This window comes from Macrotis lagotis, chromosome 6 (genome assembly GCF_037893015.1).
Source record: "Macrotis lagotis isolate mMagLag1 chromosome 6, bilby.v1.9.chrom.fasta, whole genome shotgun sequence".
In the NCBI taxonomy this organism is placed as follows: domain Eukaryota; kingdom Metazoa; phylum Chordata; class Mammalia; order Peramelemorphia; family Peramelidae; genus Macrotis; species Macrotis lagotis.
In genome coordinates, this window is record NC_133663.1 from 10,324,312 (window position 1) to 10,348,879 (window position 24,568).

General features: G+C 51.6%; 1 protein-coding gene across 1 annotated transcript in view; it reads right to left on the minus strand.

Moving 5' to 3' along the window:
- Positions 1 to 200: 200 nt before the first annotated feature.
- The window catches only part of BOK (BCL2 family apoptosis regulator BOK), a 29,905-nt gene continuing 5,537 nt past the window's right edge, over positions 201 to 24,568 (minus strand). The window contains exons 3-5 of the mRNA XM_074190685.1: positions 24,303 to 24,431; positions 8,317 to 8,480; positions 201 to 1,642 (exon numbers count right to left, since the gene is read on the minus strand). Coding sequence (XP_074046786.1) covers positions 1,517 to 1,642; positions 8,317 to 8,480; positions 24,303 to 24,431 — 419 coding nt within the window. The 3' untranslated portion in view covers positions 201 to 1,516. The remainder of the gene's footprint in view (positions 1,643 to 8,316; positions 8,481 to 24,302; positions 24,432 to 24,568) is intronic.

Consider the following 24,568-nt stretch of genomic DNA (forward strand, 5'->3'; position numbering starts at 1 on the left):
CCCCTGCCCCTGCCCCTGCCCCAGCCCCTGCCCCTGCCCCTGCCCCTGCCCCAGCCCCTGCCCCAGCCCCAGCCCCAGCCCCTACCCCTACCCCTGCCCCTGCCCCTGCCCCTGCCCCTACCCCTGCCCCAGCCCCTGCCCCAGCCCCTGCCCCACAGCAAGAGCAGGAAAGGTGGGAGGACGGCAGGGGTTGACTTCATTCCACAAACATTTATTGTCAACCCCTCGGCCACACAAAATCCCTGCCCTCGAGGAGCTTCCATTCTCCTCAAAGATCCAAGTTACCCAAACAAGGAAAAAAACAAGATACAAGGTCACTTGAAGGGCAGGGTCTCCTAAGAAGGGTTGGTCAGTGGATGAGCAAGTATTAAACCCCTCCTGGTGGCAGGCAGCCTCCCGGGTGCTGGGCTAAAACCAAAAGTGAAACAGTCCTTGCCTTCCAGAAGCTTCCATTCCACCAAGAGAAATCCCCATTTTTGCACACATGTCAATAAATACAAGTCAATAAAGGAGGAGAACAGCAGCAGCTGAGCAGGGAGGAGGGTGAGGAAAGGTGAGGACTAAGGGGTCCTGCAAGGGGGCCACAGGAAGGAAGGAGCACATTCCATCCCTGGGGGCACAGCTTGGACAAATGCACAGAGGTGGGAAATGCAGGGGAAAGTCTACATCCAGTTTGGCTGGAGCCTAGCGGGCACAGGGGAATTCGTGTGACTGTGTCTGGGAAAAAGAGAGATGAAGAAACACAGCTCCCTCGGGTCCCTGGGGAGGTGGGAGATGATGGGTGTGGAATGCTGCCTAAGATATCTGACACCTTTGATCTAATGTAATGTCGGTTCACTTTTCTTCAGTGGTGTTCTTTAGGCAAAGGGCAGGGTCACCGGGTGAAGGACAGCTGAGTATAATTGTGGTGGAGAAACAAGAGCCAGGCCAGGGGGTCTCTGAGACCACCAGGAGCCATTGGAGAGAGGAGACAGAGACCCAAGGGACGGTGACGGGACCTACCGGTGACTGACTCCGTGGGCCGAAGGAAAGGGAGACCTAGGGGGCTTTAAAAGGAGAACAGTGACCATCAATGCTGAAGGAAGGAGGGGAAGAGAGAGGCCAGCCAGAGGCCTGGGGGGCTTGGGGGACCAGGGGGTCTGGGGGGCCTGGGGGGCCGGGGGGTCTGGGGGGCCTGGGGGACCGGGGGGTCTGGGGGGCCTGGGGGCAGAGGAGACAGTCCTTCTTGGCTTGGAGAGACAGAGCTGAGCACAAGGCATCGGAGGAGAAGCCGACCGGCAGCTTCCCAGAATCTCCTCGCTCTGCCTGGCTCTGCCGCCTCCAGGCTGGGACAGAAATGAGATCTTTCAAGGGCTGGCTCCGGGTTCTAGAGAGGCGGCTCCTCAAGTCCAAGAAAAGGCCCAAGGAGAGAGAGAAGCACTTCCTTCTGATCCTTCCCATGGCCAGAGTCCAGGATGCCCAGGAGCAGCCCTGCTCCGACAGGGGAAGGGCCCCAAAGCCCAGGACCACTAGGCAGTCATCTCTCTGGTAACAGGACGAAGAAGATGGCCTTGAGGAAGTGACCGAAGCTGCAGAGGGCGGCCACGAGCCAGTGGGATCGAAGGCTGGGGTCGGTGTTCACCACACACTTCATGATGTCAGCCTACAAAGCAGAGAAAGCACGTTGAATCACCACGAGACCCCAGCCCCTGACTGACCAAGGGGGAAGCATGGCAGGGAGGGTCCGCCCAGGGAGGCGGTGGGCAGCAGCAGCTGATGCCCTCTGAGGTACCCATCATTGCTGCCCAGCTTTCAGGTGGGCTGCAGAAGGGATTCCTGCTGGGGAGGGGGTCAAAGGAGAAATATCCTGTGACACGGGTGGGAAGCTGAACTGGGAAGGCCTGGGACAAGCAAGCCGGTCCTGTCTGGAACACGGAGCTGACAGCAGACTGCCCTCCCCAAGGGCTCAAGTGAGGGCAGGGCAGAGCGCAGTAATAAAGGAGTATTCCTTCCTGGCTCAGGGTCGGATCTGGGGAGATCAGGCAGGACCAGGCCCAAGGCTTGCGCCAGCAGGTCCTGCCCGAGGAGGGGCTTAGAACACAGCCGACCAGGACATCCCCGAGATGGGGACACGGTGCATGAAGGGTTGGTTGGCGCCAGAAGAGGAGAGTTGGCCCAAATTAAGGCCTTCCTCATCAGAGCTGCTGAATTCTAAGTGGAAGGCACTGCCCGGTGGGTAGTGAGCTGCCCATCCCTGCCGTCTGTGAGCAGAGCACTGGGAGACCAAGAGGAGATTCCTGGCCCAGGATCTCAGCTGCAGAACTAGAAGAACTTTATTGTCCAGCCTTCTCATTTTACATTGGAGGAAATCGAGGCCCAGGGAGGCCACCTGCTTTTGAATTTGAACCCAAGTCTCATGGCTGCCCAGGCCTCCTCCCCCATGATGGCCGTGAACAGCTGCTCTGGCATCCCCACACACTGGCATTACTACACGATGCCCAAGGCGGGCTCCTAGGCGGTCCAGGCTTGGCTCCTTCACCCCACTGGGTAGAGACAAGCTCGGCAGCCTCTTCCCAGAGGAGCCCTCTCTTCCCAGAGGAGCCCTCTCTTCCCACAGCTCCGAGGACTGGGTCCTGGGGCTGGAGTAACAGGAAAGCCCCCTCCCCTTTGCTCCTGGCCAAGAGGCTCCTGGCACTCTGCCAGTGGTTCTTTCTCTTTCTAGCCTTCTCCGCTACAAAAGCAACCAAGTTCCGGCCAGGCTGCTTGGATTTCTTCCTGCTTTTCTCCAAGTCCCTGAATCTGAAACCCAAGGAACATGAGCCGATTGGGAGAAAGTGGGGCCCCAGGCCGACCCCTGCCCCAGAGAGCTTCCTGGGGCAAAGCCCTCCAGGGGCAGGCTGGGACGACCCACCTGACCCCCCCATTCCCTCAGACAATACAAGTGGGAGATGCTGGGCTGGAAGGGACGGTTCAGGTCGCCCCATCTGGCTTCTTCACCCTGTTGAGGAGAAAGCTAAGGGCTCACTGACATGGGAGATGGGTTCCCTCCTCCCTCTTGGCCCCCTCGTCTGGGGGACGATGCCCCAAGACCAGGGACTGAATCGGACAGCCAGAGACCAGAGGGCCTTTGGATCCAGACTTCTGCCTTTCACGGGGTGGGGGAAGGAGGGAGGGAGAGTCCATGGCCACCTGGAGGGGGCCATCTGTATTTGTCCGGACTGAAGAGAGGGAGGGTCCCTTGGGAACCCACACTCAGCCTGGGGAATCCTGTCTTCATTAGGTGGCGAATGGACATCTGGGCAGGGGGCTGGACCAGGCCACTCCCGGGGCGCCCAGTGACCACCGGGACACCTCCAATGGCTCGGACTTTTTGAGGTCCCGGAGATTTTCGTCACCCACACATCACCAGCAATAAAAAAGGTAAAATAACGGCACGCTTCTATAGACCTTGAGGGTTTAGAGATATTATCTCCTTTGGGCCTCAAGATGGCCTGGGTGGGGGGGGCTAAGCCAGGCTTCGCCATCGAAGTAGAGGGTCCTCACCGCGACCCTGAAACGCAGGCAATAGCATTTCCTCATTTGATAGATGTGGAAACCGAAGCAGCACGTGTCCAGGATCAGACATAGAGTGGTGTCTGAGGCGGGATTTGAACCTGGTTCTTCAGGGCCCAGCTACCTCTATGGCTATTTCTCCTTTACATAGAGGACACTGAGTATCGGGGGCCAAGGTCAAGGATGCCCAGGTCACAAACTAGGGGGGTCAGGCCTTGACTCCAGTTCGCGTCTCCCTTCCCCACACCTGTGTGAACGGGAGAGCCAGTCGCCCCACTGCAGCCCGAGGACGCCCCCAGGAAGCTGGGCCCCGGGTTCGAGCGCCTTCCTTGTACCCAGGGAGGGAGTCGGATTAGGGGATCCCGGAGGAGGGCCCGGGATGCGGATGGTTCAAGAGCTCGGCTCTTGGATCGCGGATGGGGGTGAGGGGGATCCGAGCCATTGCGCACTGGGGGTCGCGGCGCCCGGGCCGGCCCACGTGGCCTCAGCCCCTAGGAAGGGGAGCGGCGGGACCCGGACCGGAGGGCCGTCGGGACGAGGCCGGGCTGGGCCCCACCGCCCCTTGCTTTCAGCTGACGGCGCGGGGCGGACAGAGCACCAGGCCTGGAGTCAGGAAGGCCCGAGTTCAAAGCCAAGTGAGAATGAAGTGTCTACGCTGGATTTGAACTCAGGTCCGCTTGTTATTCTGATAAGCCTCATTTTACCGATAGGGACACTGAGGCCTGGAGGTGAAGTGACTTTCCCAGGCGGGTGTCTGAGTGGGATTTGCACGCGGGTCTTCCTGCCCCCCGCCTCCCCGGAGCGGGTGGACTCTGGGGGAAGCAGCGAGACCTGGCCGGCCGGCGTGATGCTCGGGGGTGGGAGCGGCTGGCCTGGGAGTGGGGGCCAACTCAGAAGCCCGTTAATATATTCGAGTAGAAATACGGAAAAGACAGACTTCTCTCCCGGGAGGCGGCTTTGGGGACTTGGCCCCGGGGGTGGGAAGGGCTGGTCCTGGCTCCCGCTGCCCTGCAGGATAGACTGGGGGGTCGGGGAGGGGGAGGGGGCGCGGGGGTCCTGCAGCCCTTAAGCCCCAGCGGGAACCTGCCAAAGGCAGCCGGGCTCGGGGCCAAGCCAGGGCCCGAGATCTCTGCCCTCCAGCCTCGGCCCCCCAACAGCAGCTCCGTGCCGGGGCACATCGGGGCGGAGGGCACAGGCGGGCCTTCCAGCCAGGCCGCCGGGCTCTGGGCTGCGAAAGGAGGCGCCCTGGTCCTCATGCCAGCCTCTGCCACTGCGGCCCAGCGCCAACCTCCGGGGAGGAGCCAGGCCGCGTCTGTGACCAGGCTGCCAGGGAAGGGCCAGGAGAGCCTAGAACTAGGTCAGGGCATCTGGGACCCCACACACACACACACAGACACAGACAGACACACACAGACACAGACACACATACACATAGACACACAGACACACACACACACAGACACACACACAGACACACAGACACACATACACATAGACACACAGACACACACAGACACACAGACACACACAGACGCACAGACACACAGACACACACAGACACACATACACATAGACACACAGACACACACACAGACACAGACACACAGACACACACAGACACACAGACACACACACATACACACAGACACACACAGACACAGACACACATACACATAGACACACAGACACACAGACACACACACAGACACACAAAGACACACAGACACAGACACACACAAACACAGACACACATATACACACAGACACACACACAGACACAGACACACAGACACACACAGACACACACACATAGACACACAGACACACACAAACACAGACACACATATACACACAGACACACACAGACACACACACGCTCACTCTCCAAGACTAAGAGAACCAGAGACAGAGAGAAAGACAGGGACTTGCCCCGGCCACTAGGGGTTATGCCACCAAGCTGGACCCCCTTCCTGGTCATTGCCAGACCCCAGTTGCTTGGTCCTTTTTCTCTCACAGGAGTAGCAGACAGGAGGGTGGCCCTTTCCCTTGCTCTGTCCTCCTGGGCAGAGCTGGGGACACCCCCTGCCCATCTTCCTTGCCTTGTTAGGGCAGGATGGCATGGTGAGCAGTACCCCTGGGAGCCCAGCAGGGTCATCCTTCTGCCCTGGGCGGGGTGGGGGGCTACCTAGGGGCAACCCGACCTGAATGGGGCAGGGAATCCTGGCTAAGGCTAGGGTGAGGCCGGGGAAGGTGGGGTTCTTGTTCAGCGACCAGATGCCAAAGCCTCAGGCTCCGCCCCACCCCCCAGCCAGGGGTCAGACTGCCTGGAATGGGGGCTGGAATCAGGACAAGCTCAGCTCAGATCCTCCAACCTCTGCCGTCTCTTAGCCGGGTGACCCTGGGCAATGACATCTCTCTTCTGGGCCTCACCTGTACTTCTCAGTCCGGGGAGCTCAGCGACCCCTCCTCATTCTGATGGGGGGGGGGTCCTTGCTCCACCTGCCAGCTTTCTTTCTATTCTGGATTTAACAAACTTGCCTCTGGCCAAGATGGGCAGAAGAGAAAAGGGTGGGCAAGAACCCAGGGACCTCTATTAAGTACCCAACTTTCCGGCATGCCGCCCTTCTGGCCTAACCTCGGTTCTCTCTTGTCCGTTGGGTATCTCTCCGTTGGACTTAGACCTGAGACCCCATCCCCCCATTGCTGGCAAGGCTGGGGCTACTTGGGCTTCTGCTTCCCAAGCCCACAGAGGATGAACAGGCCTGTCCAGAGCCCCCCATCCTCCAATGTCTCCAGCCGCCCCTCCGTTTGCCAGTGCCAGCTGTGAAGGCCTCTGAGGCCCAGTTCCCACAGACCTCTGGGGACCCCTCAGTTTCTTGGCTTCAGAGGAGGTGGGGCTTTTCCCCTCCTCTCCAGACACAATCTGAACTCATGGCCTCTGGGCCCCAGGCACATGGGACTGTAGGGATACAGGCAGTATAAGGAGGTAGAGAGAGCTGGCCTTGACTTGAGGAAGACCCGAGTTCAAATCCTCACATCCTCTGCTATCTATCAGCTGGGTGACAGGGCAAATCGTTCCATTCCTGGTGCTTGGGTAGCATTGGCAGAGGGAGTTCTCCATACCAGGGGAAACCTTCCTCCCTTCCTAGGGTCCAGATTACCGTCCAGGCACCACCATCCCTCCTGTCTCCCTGGACTCTCCTGGCTCATCCACCAGGCCTCATCCTCAATCCCTCGCCCCCTCAGCCTCCGAATCCAATCTGTCCTCTCTGTCTTTGCAGGATCTCCAATATACCCCCTTCCCTCCTCTGATGCTGCTCCCACCTGGGTGCAGACCCTCATCACCTCACTCCTGGACTTTTGTCATAGCTGCTGGGGGGGGGCTGCCTGCCTCAGTGTCCCCTTCCTCTAGTTCAGCCTCCATTCAATCACTAGAGTCAGTCACCCAGGCCTGACCAAGTCACACAACCCGCCCTTACTCAGTTAGCTACGGGGGCTCCCTCTTGCCTCCGAGATCCGAGATAAGATGTTCTATGTGGTATTCGAAGCCCCCTCCCACCTTTGCAGTCTTCTGACCCCTTTCTTCCTGCCATGTACTCTTCAGCCTCCTGGCTGTCCTATGAACAAGACCCTCCATCTCTTGCTCCCGGCCTTTCCTCCCCTGCCCCTGATGTCTGGCCCTCTCCCTCCTCATCTCCACCGCCCCCAGGCCTCCAAATCCTAAGGAAAAGCCCTCCCTCAGGTGCCCCAATCCCTTCTCTCCTTAGATGATTTCCAGGTCCCTGCTCTTTGTCTTGTTTGCTTCTTGTCTCCTCTACCCCCAGCCCCTTGGACATCAGTGGCCATAGAAAGAGCTCTTAATAAATCTTCTTGGCCCGCAGACCGGCCCTAACTAGCAAGGAAAGGTCTCCACATCAACCATCTAGACTAGCAAGCATCCAGTCCTACACTCTCATTTTACAGGTGAGGAAACTGAGTCTTAGACAGGGGAAGAGGGCTGCCCAAGATCACAGAGCTAGGTGGCATCGAGTAAACTGCCATTCAAAGCCAGGAGCCTGTCTCTGGTCACTCAACCCAGCTCTGACCACATTTACTCTCATGGTTCATGACCAACCCCTGATCCCTTGGGCTTGGGGTGGGGGGGGAGGAAATTTCCATTTCCCAGCCCCACCAGCTCCACACCACTGCATCCTGGCCTGGGAAGAGGGTCTGGAGAGGAGGAAATGGCGCAAGCCTTTGAGATGATCATCTTTCCTGCTGGAGATCGGACTCAGCTGGCAGCCCCTCCGCCCAGCTGGGGCAGCAGGGAGGGGGATCAGTTGGAGGGAAGTCCGGCCCAGAGAGCTGCCTCAAAGCTTGGGAAAGGAAGAGCCTGGTGGGAAGCAGGAGCTGGCCACGGAGATGGCCGGAGGTCAGAAGTGAAAGACAAAGAGCCTGGGCCTGGGCCGGGATCTGGACCTGGGCCCGGCCAGCACCTGCTGCTTGCACCAAGCCAGGCCTGGCACCGGCCAGATTTCCTGCCCCTTTCACTCCCTGCCGTCCACAAAGCCACCAGGGCTTGGGCCCGTTGTGTTTCCATTCTATAGGGATTGTTTTTTCTAAAAACAAAAATGACCATATTCTCTCTCTCTCTCTCTCTCTCTCTCTCTCTCTCTCTCTCTCTCTCACACACACACACACGCACACACACACACACACACACACACACACAGCCACACTCACATACATTTATACACACAGAGAAGACACAGCCACATGCCCACTCACAAAGTGAGCATTTCTTACCCATCCTCCTCGCCTCTTGAGCCACGTCACCAGTGTCTTCCGGACAAACTCTCCTAGGCAGTCCACAATGGTGTGGACCATGGCGGGCTGGGCCTGCCTGACACAGTCCACAGCCAGCCCTGCCGCCACAGCATAGAGGGAGACCACTTTGCCCCATGTTATTCCTAAAAAAGAAGAAAGGCCCAGGCTCCTTAGCTCACCTGCCGGGTCCCATCTTCCCTCCTCTGACTCCAGGGAATGTTAGGATTTCCCAATTATCCATGGAGTTCAAGGGATAATAGGACTAAGGATCATTTCTTAGAACAGAAAAACTTCAGAGGTCATTGTGTTCCTCCCCCTCATTTTGGGGGCTGAGGGCCAGGCTCAGGGTTCTCTGCTACTGTTGTGGGGACCACTCATCCCCATCATTATCATAGCAATAATTCCCATTTCATAGCCTTAGGATCTATACAGCATTTCCTCCAAACCCCTCCGAAGGATGCATTCATTCACTCATTCATTCATTCATTCAGCACCTGCTCTTCGCCAGGCTCTGTGAAGAGGGAAATGACAACATTATTAGATTTCTGCACCACAGATGAGGAAACTCATGAAAATGAAGTAATCTGTCCAAGTTCCCACAGCTAGGAAGGACTCAACTCTCAGCGACCCGGGGCAGAGCAAAAGTTCTTAGTTGGGAGTCCCCAGACTCCCAAGGAGCCTGTGGACAGAGGTCAGGAAAGGGATTTAATAAACTTTGGAAGGAAAAAAAATTACATCTTTATTTTCCCTGAGTTTGATTTCCTTTGTCATCCTATGATCTGATGCCTCTGAAAATATTCTGAGGAGGCTCAGTCCCTTGTCTTTGCCACATCGCCAAAGGTAGAAGTAGAGGGATCCATGACCCAGACTAGAGAGGGGCCTCCAGACATGGATGGAGGCTGGCCCGAGGTCCTTCCCTTCTTTTCTCTCCCTCTCTAGCTTTTCTTCGAATCCCCAGGACACCTGCTTAGCCTTCCGCCCAACCCTAGCCCTCTCTCAGAGGGCTCCAAAGGTTGGCCTCCTGCAGACCTTGGGCAAACATTAACTGGGTTCCATAAACCCTCTTCCTCTTTCCTCCATGGCCCTACCAGCAGGACCTGTTTGGACAGCCTTGGCCTTATCTCCACTTCTCCTTCACTTTTAATATTTTCCTAACATTCCTTAGGATTTACTCTCCCCTTTCCCAGTCCAGACCACCTACTCTGAAACGTCAAGCAAGACCCTGGGGGTCCATCCCGAGGGCTTGGTCTTAAGGGTTCATTTCTAGGAGCTCTCCAGAGTGTAAGGCTGACCTCCACTCTTCCCTCTTCTAACTGCACAACACACACACACACACACACACACACGCACCACACACACACATACACACACATGCACACACACACGTGCACACACACGCGTGCGCACACGCCTGCAGTCACAAAAACACACCCCTTGCTTCCTGGATCAGGCTGGGGCCTCAGCATAAAACCATATGTGGAAAGAAAGCTGAGGGTGAGGGGTGAGCCTGGGGGAGGGAGGCATGTTTTGTAAGAGGATAATCAGCAAATTAATCTGGTTCACAACACAGCTTCCTGTGTGGCCCAGCTGCCGGGCAGCTGCAACCTGGTACCCACCAGTTTCCTGGTGAACCTAATCAAAGGGAACTCCCTCACTAAGAAAGGGTTTGACCCAGATCCAGGATCTTTATCCTTGGCCCGGGTGGGATTCAGGAGACAAGCTGAACCTCCTTCCCAGTCCTCCCCCCCCAAAGGCCAATAAGTCAGTGGAAAGGGGCTTAGTGTGGTGAATGGGACGTATCTCTATGGCCAGGCGTGCAACTGGGGTTCAATTCTCGATAGAGAATAAATGTCTCAGGGCGGCTAGGTGGCGCAGTGAATAAAGCACCGGCCCTGGAGTCAGGAGTACCCGGGTTCAAATCCAGTCTCAGACACTTAATAATGACCTAGCTGTGTGGCCTTGGGCAAGCCACTTAACCCCGTTTGAAAAAAAAGAGAGAGAATAAATGTCTCAACTACTATGGCAAAGTTTTACATGATTACCTTTTTTTTTTAGGTTTTTGCAAGGCAATGGGGTTAAGTGGCTTGCCCAAGGCCACACAGCTAGGTCATTATTGAGTGTCTGAGGCCGGATTTGAACTCGGGTACTCCTGACTCCAGGGCCGGTGCTCTATCCACTGCACCACCTAGCTGCCCCCATTACCTATTTTTAATCTATATTAAAACACTTAGTTTTACAAAGAGGGGCTGGGTGAGAAGGGAGAGATTTGGAACTCAGAGTTTTAAAAATGGGGTGCTGCCTTATTAAGGACCACCTTGACTAGCTGGGGTGCATTGAGGAGAGGGGAGGAGAGTGGAGACCAGGCTGTATGAAGACATATCGGAGGGGCTAGGGATGTTCAGAGCAGGGATGGGGTCTTCACTCTTTGGTTCATAGGAATCCTAGGAGAATAGAGTCAGAACTTGAAGGAGTTCAAGCCCCTCATCCTGCAGATGAGGAAACTGAGGCCAAGAGAGGTCTGTTAGGAGGTGAGCTCCTTGCCCAAGTCCTTAATGCTGAATAATGGGGGACTTGCCAGGGCCATTGTCGGAAGTATAATTCAAACTCAGGTCTTCCTGACTCCAAGTCTGGTGTTCTAGCCACCGGCCCTCGATGACTGACAGGGCCTTCCACAGCCCCAGGAGCCAGTCACACAAGCAGAAGAGTCAGAGGCAAAGGCATTACTCATATCTTTTTTTTCTTGATCAGCATGGAAATTGTTGTCCTCTTTGGCTACTGACCCACTGTGACCCCTTCCTCCTCCTCTCGCTATGCATGGTTGGCCTTCGGCTGGAGTGGAAAAACACCAGAAGTGTGGAATCCCAGAACTGAAAGAACTTCCTCCATCTAGTCCAGGCCAGGCCAAGAACACCCCACAGAGGGGTCACCCAGGCTGCCCTGATGGCTGCCCAGTGAGGAGGAGCCCACTGGCTGTCCATCCTCTAAAGAAGCCCTTTCCCCTTGGTGGCAGCTCTCCCAAGAGGGCCTTTCTTTTTTACAATAAATCTGCCCAAATATGCCCCTTGGCAACTTCTCATGAATTTTCTAGGTCTGCAATCTGGGCCCAAATAGAATGTCTAATGCCTCCTCCCCAGGACAGTCCTTCAAATACTGGAGCACAGCCCGCATGACCTCCACGGCTCTTCTTGCCCAGTTCTCATGTAACAAGAGTTCACAGTCCTCTGGGTCCCCTCCCTTGGACACCTTCCAGCTCATCCTTGTCCCCCCAAGCCACGGGGCTTAGATGATCCCTGCAAGTCCTCCAGAGTTTGTCTGGGCAGGCCAGAGGACTGAGGACTGGTCACCATCCTACGTCTGGCAATGTGGCTCCAGCCGTCTCCTGGCAGAGTCCACCCTGGCCTGAGAGTCCTCCCGCCTCGGAGCTTCTCGGTTCTCAAGCCCTAGACAACCAGCTGCTCTTATTACAACTTTTCTGAAGTTGGAATGTGAGATTCACAGCCTCGGCCAGCTCCATAAAAGGAACCTCTGGAGCCTTGGTCTGGAGAGCCGTCGCCCAGTAAAGACGCCCATTTATTCTGGAAAGGGACACAGGTGGCCACACTGCCTGCTTGATGGCTAGCTCGTGCCAGTGCCCAAACCCAAGAGCAGAGCCCACCGCAGCTGTCTGTAGCAGATGGCAGGCCAGTGGGGCCTAACCCAGCCCAGAGAAGTCTATGGTGCCCAGGTCCTGAATTGGGCAGCGTGGCGGATTGGGTGCCCCAGAAGAGCTGGATTTGGATCCTGCCTCTGCCTGCTAAATGCCATCTCACTCGCCTTGAGTCACCTAGAATAGATGGTCTCTGAGGCCCCCTCCCCTCAGCCCATAATTGGGATCTTGTGACAATCTGAGGTGTCAAGGCCAGGGGTTTGGCACCTGGTGGCCAAAGACCCTCAGATGGGAAGAAACCATATCTTTATTTCAGTAAGACTGGTTCTCTCTCTTCCGAGGTTTGAGAAGGGTCCGTGGGCTTCAGCAGACACAAAAAGGGTTAAAACCCTCTGACCTAGGAAATGGCCCTCGGAAGTCACTTGCCCAATGCCCGGGTGAGTGGCAGAGGCTCCAGGTTAGCTCATCGTCCCCTACTGTTCCCTCGAGCCAAATCTCCCAAGAATCTCCAGGAAGGCCCAGGCCAGGCAGCTCCCCAACATCCAGGGGGTGCCCCAGGCTGCAGCTGAGCCAGGTGGAAGCTCCCACTAGCCAAGCCCAGCTCTCAACTCTACTTTGGGAGGACTGCCCGGCTGCCAAAACCGACTCCTCTGCCCCAGTTTCTCTTACCTCCCTGGCTGATGCCAAGGCAAGGAGCCGCCCAGGGCTGCAAGAGCCAGTTAAAGAGATTAACTTCCCTTTGAAAGTAAACATTCTTCTCATAAATGGTGATGGTATGACAGCCTTGGAGACAGAGATCTTCTGTTTACCCAACACATCATACAGACACCCGTGGCCTGCCCCACTTGGGAACAGTGCCTTGGTGGAGATCAAAGGGGCCCATCCTGGGAGGTGAGGACAGGTCTGGCCTGCCCGGGGCCATGCCCACATCTGACAGAAGTTCTGAGCAGCAACGTGACTGATATAGATCTGGGCTCCCCCAAGAGCCACACAGGCACCTACTGGGGCCATCTTGTAGTAGTGAGGGACAGGCGACCCTTATAGACTCAGCCCTGCCTCTGTTGCTCAGGGCCAAGAATAGGGTAGGCACCTACTAATAGGAGTAGATGAATAATAATAATTAATAATAATAATAATAAATGTGGATTAATAAAACAAATAAATGACTTCTTGACCATCCTGAGAATTCATGGGACTCATGTTTCCAACCTTGAAGACACAGCTTTGAAAACATAGTTTAGTCCATGTCATTTCTGATTAAGAATCCATACTAATCCTATTAATAATATTAAAAGCATTTACTCAAGGTTTCAAGGGAGCAAACAGAGCACTTTGCATCTGAGCTCATTTAATCCTTCTACCCAAGGAGTGATCAGCCAGAGGGTCTCCAGGGAGGGGATTCAACTTTCCAGGACTAAGTTCTATTCCCTCATTGTACAAATGAGGCGACAGTCTCTGGTTCAGGCCAAGGGGGCTGTCACATCATCTCAGTCTCATTTTCCTCATCTACAAAATGGGAATACAAAGAATGTGGCTTTTGTAAAGCTTAAACTACTGATGTGACCCTAAGTCTTTTAACTTCTCTGTGCCTCAATCTGTCCCCCCTTTGTAAAATGAGGTTGACCTCTGGAATCCCCTCCAATCTGAAGTTTGTGATCCCTTGATCCTGTAGTATCTGAGGGGTTCCTGAGACACACAGTCTAGCTATAGAGTCTCAATAACTTAATAACCTGACCAGAACTCTAGATATCTCCCCCCCCCACCCCAAGAGTGGGACTGGTTGCATGCAGGGACTGGTTGGTGGATTGATTGAACGAATCAGTTCGTCTCATGGACTCACCAAACAGGTCCTGACCCTTTCTTCTGCCCATCCCCAGAAATACAGACCCTGTGGAAAACATGATTTAGAATGATGTATAGAGGTCCTAGGAGGAGCTCTCTGGTACTAGTCAGAGCCCACCTCTGACCCATTCTGTCATTGGGATCTTGGGCAAATCATTTTACTTTCCTGGGGTCTTGGTTTCCTCATTTGTAAAATGGACGGATAGGCAGACTAGAAGGTCTCTGAGACCACTTCAAGCTCTAGGCCCAAGGTTCTCTGTTTAGAGAGAAAGGGTTAAGTGGACCAATACTTTGGGTAGTTCTGTCTGTCAACCTGGCTGTTTATGAAAACTAGCCTCTCCATGCAGCACAGCCTGAAAATTCAGGAACTAATCACTGGCCCCAGTTCTGACCAGTCCAGTTCTGACCGGGGCTGGGCCACACTATAAGCCACCTGGCGGCTTCCCACTCCCAGTGCCTCGCCCCGGTAATGCTGACCCTTGTGCAGAAGCCTGAAAGGCTCAGCCCACTGGGGCTTAGGTCTCCTAAGCCTTGGCCTCCCCTGGGGCTGGGATTGCAGGTGGGAGCCACGGCCCTGGGTGGCCCCTTTGAAGAATTAAAAGCTGAGGCATCACTTGGGCTTCAGCTTTAAAGCCTGCAAAGGGGTAACGTTCATGAGTGTTTAGTTAGTCTGGAGAAGCCGTGACAGTTAGCTGCACGGTCCTGAGGAAGAGGGACTGGGCATTTTCTTCTTAACCCCGGATAACAGAAATAGGAATAAGGGTGAAATGACAATTCAGGCTTAGGGTAAGAGAAAGGCGCCAAACAATGATGGAATTGTACAAAGATGGAATGTGCTGCCTGGAAAGGTAATGAGCTCCCCATCACCAGAGGTCTTCAAAGCCGAGTCTGGATTAACCACTTGTAAGGGATGCTACAGAAGGATCTCTGCTCTGGTGAGAAGAAAATGATAAACCATTCTAGCTTCTTTGCCAAGAAAAGCCCATGGACAGGATGGTCCACGGGGCCAGGAAGAGCCACAAAAGCCCAAAGAGCTGAACAACAGCATAGAGGAGCTGGTGGGCCTGGGAGTGCCCTCCCAGCTCCGAGAGTCTGTGATCTGTTCTCCAGATGGAACACAACCCAGAAGGTCGCCCAAGACACAGCACTAAACACAAGAAGGACAGACTGTTTGCCCGCTGAGGGGAGGGAGTGGGAAGGGAGGGTGGAAGGAAATTATGTAACTTAAGAAGATGTGTTTGCCTGTGGATGAATGTTGAAACGCTTTCATAACATGTCATTGGAAAAATAAAATAAAATATCAATAAAAAATGAAACCCTTTTTGAGCTCTTTAAAAAAAGAGAAAAAGGATGATGCTTTCAGCTCCTTAGTCTAGAGACAGACATCACAAGACGAAGCAAAATTGGGTGGGTCAAAGATCCAAGTCTTGGGCCAGGTAGAGCTCGCCACCTCTCAGGGGTGCGGGGTTTCCAAAGGGTCTGCTCAGCCAGAAAGAAATTCCCAGAATTCTCATTGGGATTCTGAAGGACAGGGTCACGCAGGAAGGGGGAAGACAACGAGGGCAGCATGGCCATGGAAAACTGAAATCCTTTTAATAGAACACCAGACTCTGACCTCTTTGGAAGAAGATGTTCTATTTCTCTCTGATAGAAATCTCTTAGTCTAATGAATATCTTTATCCTTGGCAGCACCTTGGCACTGGAGGGACCTGAGGGGCTAGCCAGTTGAACCTCAGCAGGCAGCTCCTCTCCAGACTCCCACACTGCCCCTCCTTTGTAGAGGTAGCGGCCCCTGCCTTCCCTCCCATCTTCAGGGGAGGGGAGGACTCCTTCTCCAAGGTCACTTCTCCAAGTTCCCTCTCATTTACTCCCTGGCAGTGGCAGCATGTCTTAGACTGAAGGTTGAATTGTAAGAGTCCTCCCATTTTAGCTCATCTCAACAAGGATTATTCTGGACACAGACTCCATTCACCCTCATCTACCTGTTATTTTCAGAATAAATTGCTCCCTGAAATCACTGGAAAGTCTCTTGTGCTTCCAGCTGGCTCCTTTCTACGGGGGGGGGGGGGGGGGGGTCGTCTTTCCCTCCCTCGCTGGCTGGCTGGAGCTGGCCAGGCTCCACCTCATATGATGATTTTCTACCGACCTCACAAAGTGAGAACAAAGTGGGAGAGGCTGGAGCTGGCAGGCAGCGGCTGCAGAGGGAGAGCGGCCAGAAGGGAGGGCCAGAGCCAAGGAGGCGATCCTCAGGAGGTCTGGGGTCCAAAGGACGGAGCTTCAACCACAGGGTCAGCAGGAGGAATGAAGAGGACCAAGACACCATGAAGGCCCTTCCCCACCACAATCAGGGAATCACTTCCTCCCGGCCACCTGCGGTGTTCTTCCTTTCTCCATCATGATATTATTGTCCTGGCTTTTTCAGCCAGATGGGCTGCAGTGGAGGACTTGGAGGCAGGAAGACCTGAGTTCAAATCCTGTCTCAGACACTTGATATTACCTAGCTGTGTGACTTTGGGCAAGTCACTCAACCCCATTGCCTTGCAAAAACCACCAAGGTGAGGGGGAGCTAGGAAAGTCAGCCCCGAGAGTCTGTCCATATCTCCAAGACATTTGAGCTGAAGCTGTTTTGTGAGCCCTTTCCTTAAAGTGCTAGAGGGAGTTATCTCAGCAAAGAGAAGCCTGCCCTGGCCAGTCTGCCCTCAAATCAGCACCAGAATTTGGGGGGTATGAGAGATGGCAGAAGAATGGTCTCTGAGAAGCTCTTTGGGGATGAACATGTTCTGCCCTGGCTTTCATATTTTGGGGCTATCCCTCTACCCACCGCACCCCCCAAGAGTGGTAAGGGATCTATCTGTACTGAGGCAGCTGGATGGTGTAGTAGATAGAGGTCTGGATCTGCAGTCAGGAGGACCTGAGTTCTGATCCAGCCCCAGACACTTCTCATCTGTGTGGCGCTGGGCACATCACTTAACTTCTGCTTGCCCCAGTTTCCTCAAAGATAAACTGTAAATAATAATAATATTACAAGATTTTTGTGAGGATCAGATGAGATGCTCTTTAGAAAGTGCTGGGAACAGGGCCTGGCCCCACCGAGCCTTCACAGAAAGGTCTATTCTCCTCCCTTTCCCAATTCGTCCACTTTCTCTTGCCCAGTCAGCCTGTGTGACCAACTGCACAACATGGAAGAGCAGTTGGTCTGAGTGAGTGGTCATCCAGGGCCAGGGACCCCAGCAGACCTAGCTGACCCATCCAGGAATCAATCCTGTGGCCTTGACCTTGTGGCTGCTGAACAAATAAACCAGTGAAATGCAATGCCCAGGAGCTCTGGCTTCTGTGGTGCTGCCCCCACCCAAACATCTCTTGGTCAAGGTTGAAGGAAGCTGGTACAGAATCTCACCTCCTGGGTCCCTATTTCTCTTGTGGTGTTTGTGTAATTTTCTATGCACCCAACTACAGCCAGTCACCCAAGTCACGCTAGGAGACCCACACTGGATCCTCACCACTTCCTCCAGGGGTAAAGCAGAGGTGGGCATAGAGGTATGACAGTTATCCAACTGGAAGAGTGATGAATAAGCCAGAACTCTGGAAAACAATAATGTTGTTTTGCAGCCAAGAGGCCTTTGACCCAATGATCACCCTTCTCGGTCTGTAGTCGAAAGAGGTTATTGACTGGCAGGGCAGGAGTGGAGAAATGGCTCCTTGTGGGTCGCATCCGCCATCAGACAGAGCTAACGTATGGTTTAGATTTTGCTTTTCTTCGTTTTGAAGGAAGGTTCAATTTGTGTGGGAGAGAATGAATGATGCCCAGAAAATATAGTGAAAATATAGTGATATTATCAAAAACTTCTGTTTTTAAAAATCAAGAAAAATAAGGCCAAACTTGTACAAAATGATTATTAGCAGCCCTATTTGGATCAGCAAGAAACCAGAAACACAATACGAACTATTATTTCTATAAGACTTGGAAGCTTACAGAGCAGAAAATGTCCATGATCTCAACAGCCAGATGCAGAAGACTGAGCATTGGAAACAGATTCAGAAGATTGAGTTCAAATCCCACCTCAGACATTTGCTAGTTCGGTGGCTCTGAACAAGTCATTTATTTTTTTTCTCCATTTCAATTTCTTTATCTGTAAAATGGGTTTAACAATAACAGCCTACCTCCTAGGATTGTTGTGAGGGTAAAATGGGATTTGGTAAAGTGCTATGTAAATGATAACGCTCTAACTAACAACCCCCAGGAAAAAAGGCATCTACAGTAGGTGTTTTTGCCTCTATTTGACAGTTGAAAAAAGGGGCTGCACGAGTCATTTTTCCAGCCTGAGGAAGCTTAGGACAAGAGACAGAGGAGTCTGAGGATACGGGGGTGGGACTGGCCAGGAACATGCAGCAGCAGTGAGGGGCTTTTCAACACCAGGGATAGGAAAGGGGCTGAGAAAGAGTGCCAGGGCAGGAAGCACCAGAACAGAAAGAACCCAAGGGGCCCCTGAACTAGTGCCAGGACAAGAAGGGGTGCCATCTGGCAACTGTCACCCATGACACAGTGCTGGATCATAGATCCAGGGGAGAGAGGAGAGTTGCAAGCTCAGGACTCTGCTGCATATGGAGCCAGAACAATTCTAGGGCTATGAGTCCAGATCTTTGACCCCTGGGGAATAACCAGGCAGGAGACTAAGACCAAGACCAAAGAGGAGCCATCAGCTTGGTCCCTCTGAACCTGCAGAACCTTCAGTGGTTAACAGTGACTGAATCCTTCAGCAGTCAACAGAAACCCAACTAGACACAAGCCAACAGACCCAGCTTGCAGAGTTCAGAACAAGAGGACTCTTCTGAAGTGAACCTCTCCCTAGATCACACCATTTTGAAAGCACCAAAAACTAGTAGGCTCCCAGACTGAGCTGCAAAGCAGCAGAAGGTCCTAAAAAATATAGAGGCACAAGTCAGATATAGCCCCACCTAAAACCCCTAGAGGCAAGCAGAATCAAATGGACTGGAAGAATAAGTAAACCAAAAATACAAACAAACCTCACTCATTGAGAGCTACTAGAGTGACAGGGAAGTTTAAGACATAAAGAAGAAGATAATGACTTGAAAACATCAATAAGCAGAGAAAACTACAGATTGGACACAAGCCCAACAAGAAATCCCAGAACTATGAAAAAAAATTAACAGCTTGGCAAAAGAAATTCCAAAGCTTGCTGAAGAAAGCAGCTCCTTAAAAATTAAAATTGATCAAGTGAAGATAATGCTTCCACAAGACAACAAAAAGCAATAAAACAAAGTCAAAAAACTAAAAGAAAAAAAGTGACATCTCAGATAGGAAAAATAACCAACCTCGAAAATAGATCAAGGGGCGGCTAGGTGGTGCAGTGAATAGAGCACCAGCCTTGGAGTCAGGAGTACCTGAGTTCAAATCCGACCTCAGACAATAATTACCTAGCTGTGTGGCCTTGGTCAAGCCACTTAACCCTATTGCCTTGAAAAATCTAAAAAAAGGATCAAGAAAGATAATTTAGAAATATTGAACTACCCATGGGAACTAGCCATGGGAAAAAAAAACTCCTAAATACCTTAGTTCAAGAAATTATGAAGGTAAACTGCCCAAATCTCATAGAACTAGAGGGCAAAGTAGAAATTAAAAGATTCACCAGCCACCTCCTGAAGGAAACCTCAAATTGAAAACTCCCAGGTGAAGAAAAAAATACAACATCCAGGAAGAAAAAATTGAAGTGCCAAGGAGTCAGTCAAGATCACATAAGATTTTGCATTTACCTTTGAGCAAAGGGCTTGTAATTTGGTATTCCATAAGGTAAAGGACCTAGAATTACAACTAAGAATAACCTACCCTCCAAACTAGGTAGAGTTCTACAAGGGGGAAAGTGAATATTTCAAGCATTTCTGATTAAAAAGACCAGAGCTGAGGAGAAAATCTGACAATCAAACACCATACTCAAGGGAAGCTTAAAAAAGGTAGATATGAGTGAAAATCCTAAGAGATTAAACAAGACATTTTTTTTTCTTCTTTTAGGTTTTTGCTAGGCAAACGGGGTTAAGTGGCTTGCCCAAGGCCACACAGCTAGGTAACTATTAAGTGTCTGAGACTGGATTTGAACCCAGGTCCTCCTGACTCCAGGGCTGGTGCTTTATCCACTGCGCCACCTAGCCACCTAGCCGCCCCCTAAACAACACAGTTCTATGGCATATGAAATATGTAATCCCACAGAACTTTATCATCAGAGGAGATCTGAGAGGGAGCCTAATTAGGCTCTGGGTTTGGATGTGACTCTATTATGTTGAGATAATCTCAAAAGAATAATGGAAGGGTGGGTGGAGCAGAGAGCTGTATTGGAAGAGGGTGGAAGGGGAAAAGATTTCTATATATTACTCACAAAACCCAGCAGGAAGAGATAGAGAAATTCCATTTAAAATAAACCATAGACAAAATGAAACACTTGGGAGTCTACCTGCCAAGACACACAGGAACATGTAGTTTATGCGAAACACAATTACAAATCACTTTACCCAATGACCGATCTCAATAATTGGAGACATTCTAATTGCTTCTGGGGAGGTCAAATACATATAATAAAATGACAATATTACCTAAATGATTTTACTTATTTAGTGCCAACTAATAAAACTACGAAATGATTATAGAGCTAGAAAAAAATAATCTGGAAGAACAAAAGGTCAAGAGTACGAGGGAATCAATGAAAAAATGGGAAGAAAAAGGAACTTGTAGTACTAAATCACAAACTTTTTAAAGGTTTCAATCATTAAAACAATCTGGTCCTGAACAAATAGGGTGATCAATAAAGTAGATTGGTACCGAAATATAGAAGTAAATCCAATATTCAGAAGAATACAGCTAACGTTTGATAAACGCAAAGATCCAAGCTAGTGGGACAAGAAGCCGTTCTTGGACAAAAACTGGTGGCTAAACTGGGAAACGGACAGAAATCGGGCCCTGAGCAATGTTTCATGTCATCTACCAAGACAAGTTCAGAATCAGTCTATGCTTTTAGATGGAAAAGTAGATATAAATAAATTACTGAGGTGTAGTAGAAATTATCTGTCAGATTTATGGATAAGGGAAAAGTTCATGATCATCCAGGAGATGGGGAGATTTTCAAGAGCTAAAATGAATAATTCTAATTATATAAAATTTAAAAGTTTCTGTACAAACAAATAATCACAACTAAAATGAGAAGAAAAGCAGGAAACTGGGGGGAAAATCTTTGCTTTACCTCTGATAAAGATCTCCTTTCAAAATCAAACATGTGTAGGAAATAAAATTTCCAGGAATAAGAACCATTCCCCAACTGATAAATGTTCAAAGGATAGGAGTATAGTTTTCAGAAGAAGAAATCAGAGCTCTCAATATAAAAAAAAATGCTTACTGCATTAATAATTACAGAAATAATTACAGATTGAAACAATTCTAAGGCTATACATTGCAGAAAAGAAATCTGATTCCTATTGGTAGAGAACTTTCCTCTATATTTCTATATTTCTAAATACTTAAAAATCTGTATCAATGGCAGTGGGGGAAGGGAAATATCTACATTTTATGAAGTGAAACCATGCTAAATGATTCACAAATATCTCATTTGATCTTCAGAGCAACCTTTTTGAGGTAAGTGTCATAATCCATAGTTTACAGTTATAGAAACTGAGGCAAACAAGTTAAGTGATTTGCCCAGGGTCACACAGCTAGTTAATATTTGAGGGTGGATTTGAACTCAGGTCTTCCTGTCAGTAGGCCCCCCTGAGACACCAACTGCCTCTATGTCAAAATAAAATATACATCTCGAAACAAAAATAGTTGCCCTGCGAGGCATTTCTCAGGTTCTGTGCACGGCTTTGCCAGGAAAGTCTAGAATCTGAACTTTCTCTCTGTCTCTATCTGTCTCTGTCTCTGTCTCTATGTCTATCTATCTATCTATCTATCTATCTGTCTGTCTCTGTCTTTGTCTCTATGTCTATCTATCTGTCTGTCTGTCTCTATGTCTATCTGTCTATCTGTCTATCTGTCTGTCTGTCTCTGTCTCTATATCTATCTATCTATCTATCTATCTATGCCTCTGTCTCTCTCTACATCTCCCTCATCTCTCTGTCTCTGTCTCTCTGTCTTTCTCTGTTTCTCTGTCTGTCTCTCTGTCTGTCTCTCTGTCTGTCTCTCTCTCTCTCTGTCATTCAGTTAATGATTTAATATTCAAGACTGCATGTCTCCCACTTGCCAGGTAGAAATAAGAAATAAGAAAAGGAACAATAGCCCCTTTTCCCCAGTTGGGAGGTCCAGTAACTCTACCCTAGGGATGCCTCAGCTCACCCCAGACCTCATAGAACTTGAGGCTGAGCCATCCCCCCCCCCCCAGGAAGGGGCTTCATGTACATGAGCCAAGGGGTTCCTGGTCCCACCCTGGAGAGAGCCAGACTAGGAGGCTCTGCTCCTTGATTCCCTTGTTCTCATTCCCAACTCCAACCCCAGCTGACTCAGGCTCTCTTCAGAAAAGAAGAACCCTGAGATCATCATCTGTGAGGGGCAGGGGGCCTGGGGGTCCTAGCCAGGTGTGCCGAGCTGCTTCTCAGACACTGGGGCCTTTTCAAAGGCCTCTGGAAAGCAAGCCTGGATGGATTTGAACGTCTCTTTTTGGTTCCTCAGCCAGGGCGCCTGGGGGGTTGGGGCCACCCCAAGACAGGGCTGATGTCTCCAAAGACAAACTTTTGGAATCTCCACTTGATTCAGCATGCAGAATTCAAATTTTAACAAGACAAAATATGTGGATCCACTGAGCCATGAGTCTGGCCTTTCTGAGTCAGCCACAGACCAAGCCAAGCACTGGGCCTTCCCCCAAAACCCACACCGGGAGTGCAGAGAGGAGGCTGTTCAGTGGCATCCTCCTGGGAAGGAGAGCGGCTCCTCCCCAACTCGGGGAGCTCCGTCTGCCATCAGGGGAGCAGGGATGCCACCTGTCCATCTAGATAGCTTCCTTTCAGTTCTAAGTTCTGTGGAGCAGCTTTTCATATCTGTTTTTTTATCCTGAATTGTGATCCAATCTTTCTCATGGCTTGTAAATCCCTTCCATCAATGCCAGTCAACAAATGGGTGACTCGTGCCAATCTCAGTGAGGCACCCTCACTTTAAGATGAGGTAGTGAATGTCCAGGATGGGGTCACCTAATGTGGCTGGCTCCCAGGCTGTCCCCCATCCACAGCCCCTCTGTTTCCTGCGGCCTCTACTTAGGCCACCTTGCCCTCTCCTCTGCAGCAGCCCCCTATGCCTCCCCCATGAACCGGCACCTCCTTGGTGCCCCCAGGCCCACCTCCCCCACTCCAAAGTTAAGCCCAGACTTAGCTCTCCTGCCTGGGGACTAAATCATCTTGGTTGGTGACTGAATACAGATGTCCCCATGCTGCTCAAGCAGGCCTCGACCAGATGAACCCACGCTTCAGATCTAGGGGTGTGCCCATAACTGTTTAACTGGCACTCTCTAAAGCTGAAGATGCATTACGAACATTTTCTCCAGGAGTTTCTTAAGCCTGAGTGATCAACAAAACAATGCATCAAGCCTGGACTGGTAGGCAGCATTGCCCACATTGAAAATGGAACAGTCGGTTCACTTGTGCTAGTAGCGGCCGGTTCCGGTACTCCCCTATATCGCAGCCGATGTCCAGCCAGGCCGTCTGCCCTTCTGCAAGGCGATGCCCCACCTCTGATGTTATGTCCAATCCCTCCTGCTCCCCACTCTACTGTGAGGGAGGGCCACAGCAGCATTTTGTGATTATCTTGTTGAAATCATACTGTGACAGGCAATCTAGACTTGAGACCCCCCTTCTAGTCTAGCCCCCCCCCACTTCAAAGATGAGGAAGGAACTTGCCCAGCTGGTAAAGGACCAAGGTAAGATTTGAACTCAGGTCCTCTTACAACCCAATCAAGACTGCTGGTCACTAAGTCACAATTCTCTAATCTAATCAATACCATGGTCATTTCTGGAAAGAGCAAGTCAGAAAACAGGCCTGCAGTCACCCAATCAATCGTCCCTTCGGCTCCCCAAACCAAAACCTCCTCCTGGCCCCCACAAGCGTCTTACGGGCAAGGACTTTCCATGTTATGTCTGCATCCTCAGGGATGATCATAGCGCCAGTATATGATCATATAATAAAAGCTTGTTTAATCATTTACTTCATACATTCACTCATTCATTTGTTTATGAGAGGCTGCCAGTCCCAATGAGAAAGCTCAGGGCTGGACTGCAAGGAGCAAGAGAGGTGACCTGAGCGATGGATGAAGCCAAGTGGCCTCCTCCCTGGATGGCAGGTCATTGCCCCACCTAATGCTAGGTGACCGCCAAGGAATGTACGCAAGCCACGTGAAAATCATTAGTGCCAAGTGCCTTGCCAGTCGGGCACCCGACCAACCTTCCCCAGCCCTGCCCCTGGTGAGTCCAGCAGGGAGGAACCCTGTCCACCTACCTGCTGCAAAGATCTGGGTGGCCACGGCCAAGAAGGCGTCGGTCACCACGGTCTCTGACTGCAGGGAGATGTTGAGCTGCCGGGCGATGTTCCGGTAGACGTTGGGCCGGATATATTCCAGCTCATCCCCTGCAGGGAGACAGGTGGGAGTGAGATCCAGTGTTGGGGACGCGCTGACACTATCCCTTCACCCACCCCAGCTGAGGACCCACTACCTCGAGGTCAGGGAAAGAGTCCAAGTGGGAGCCCAAGAGTAAGCGCCACTT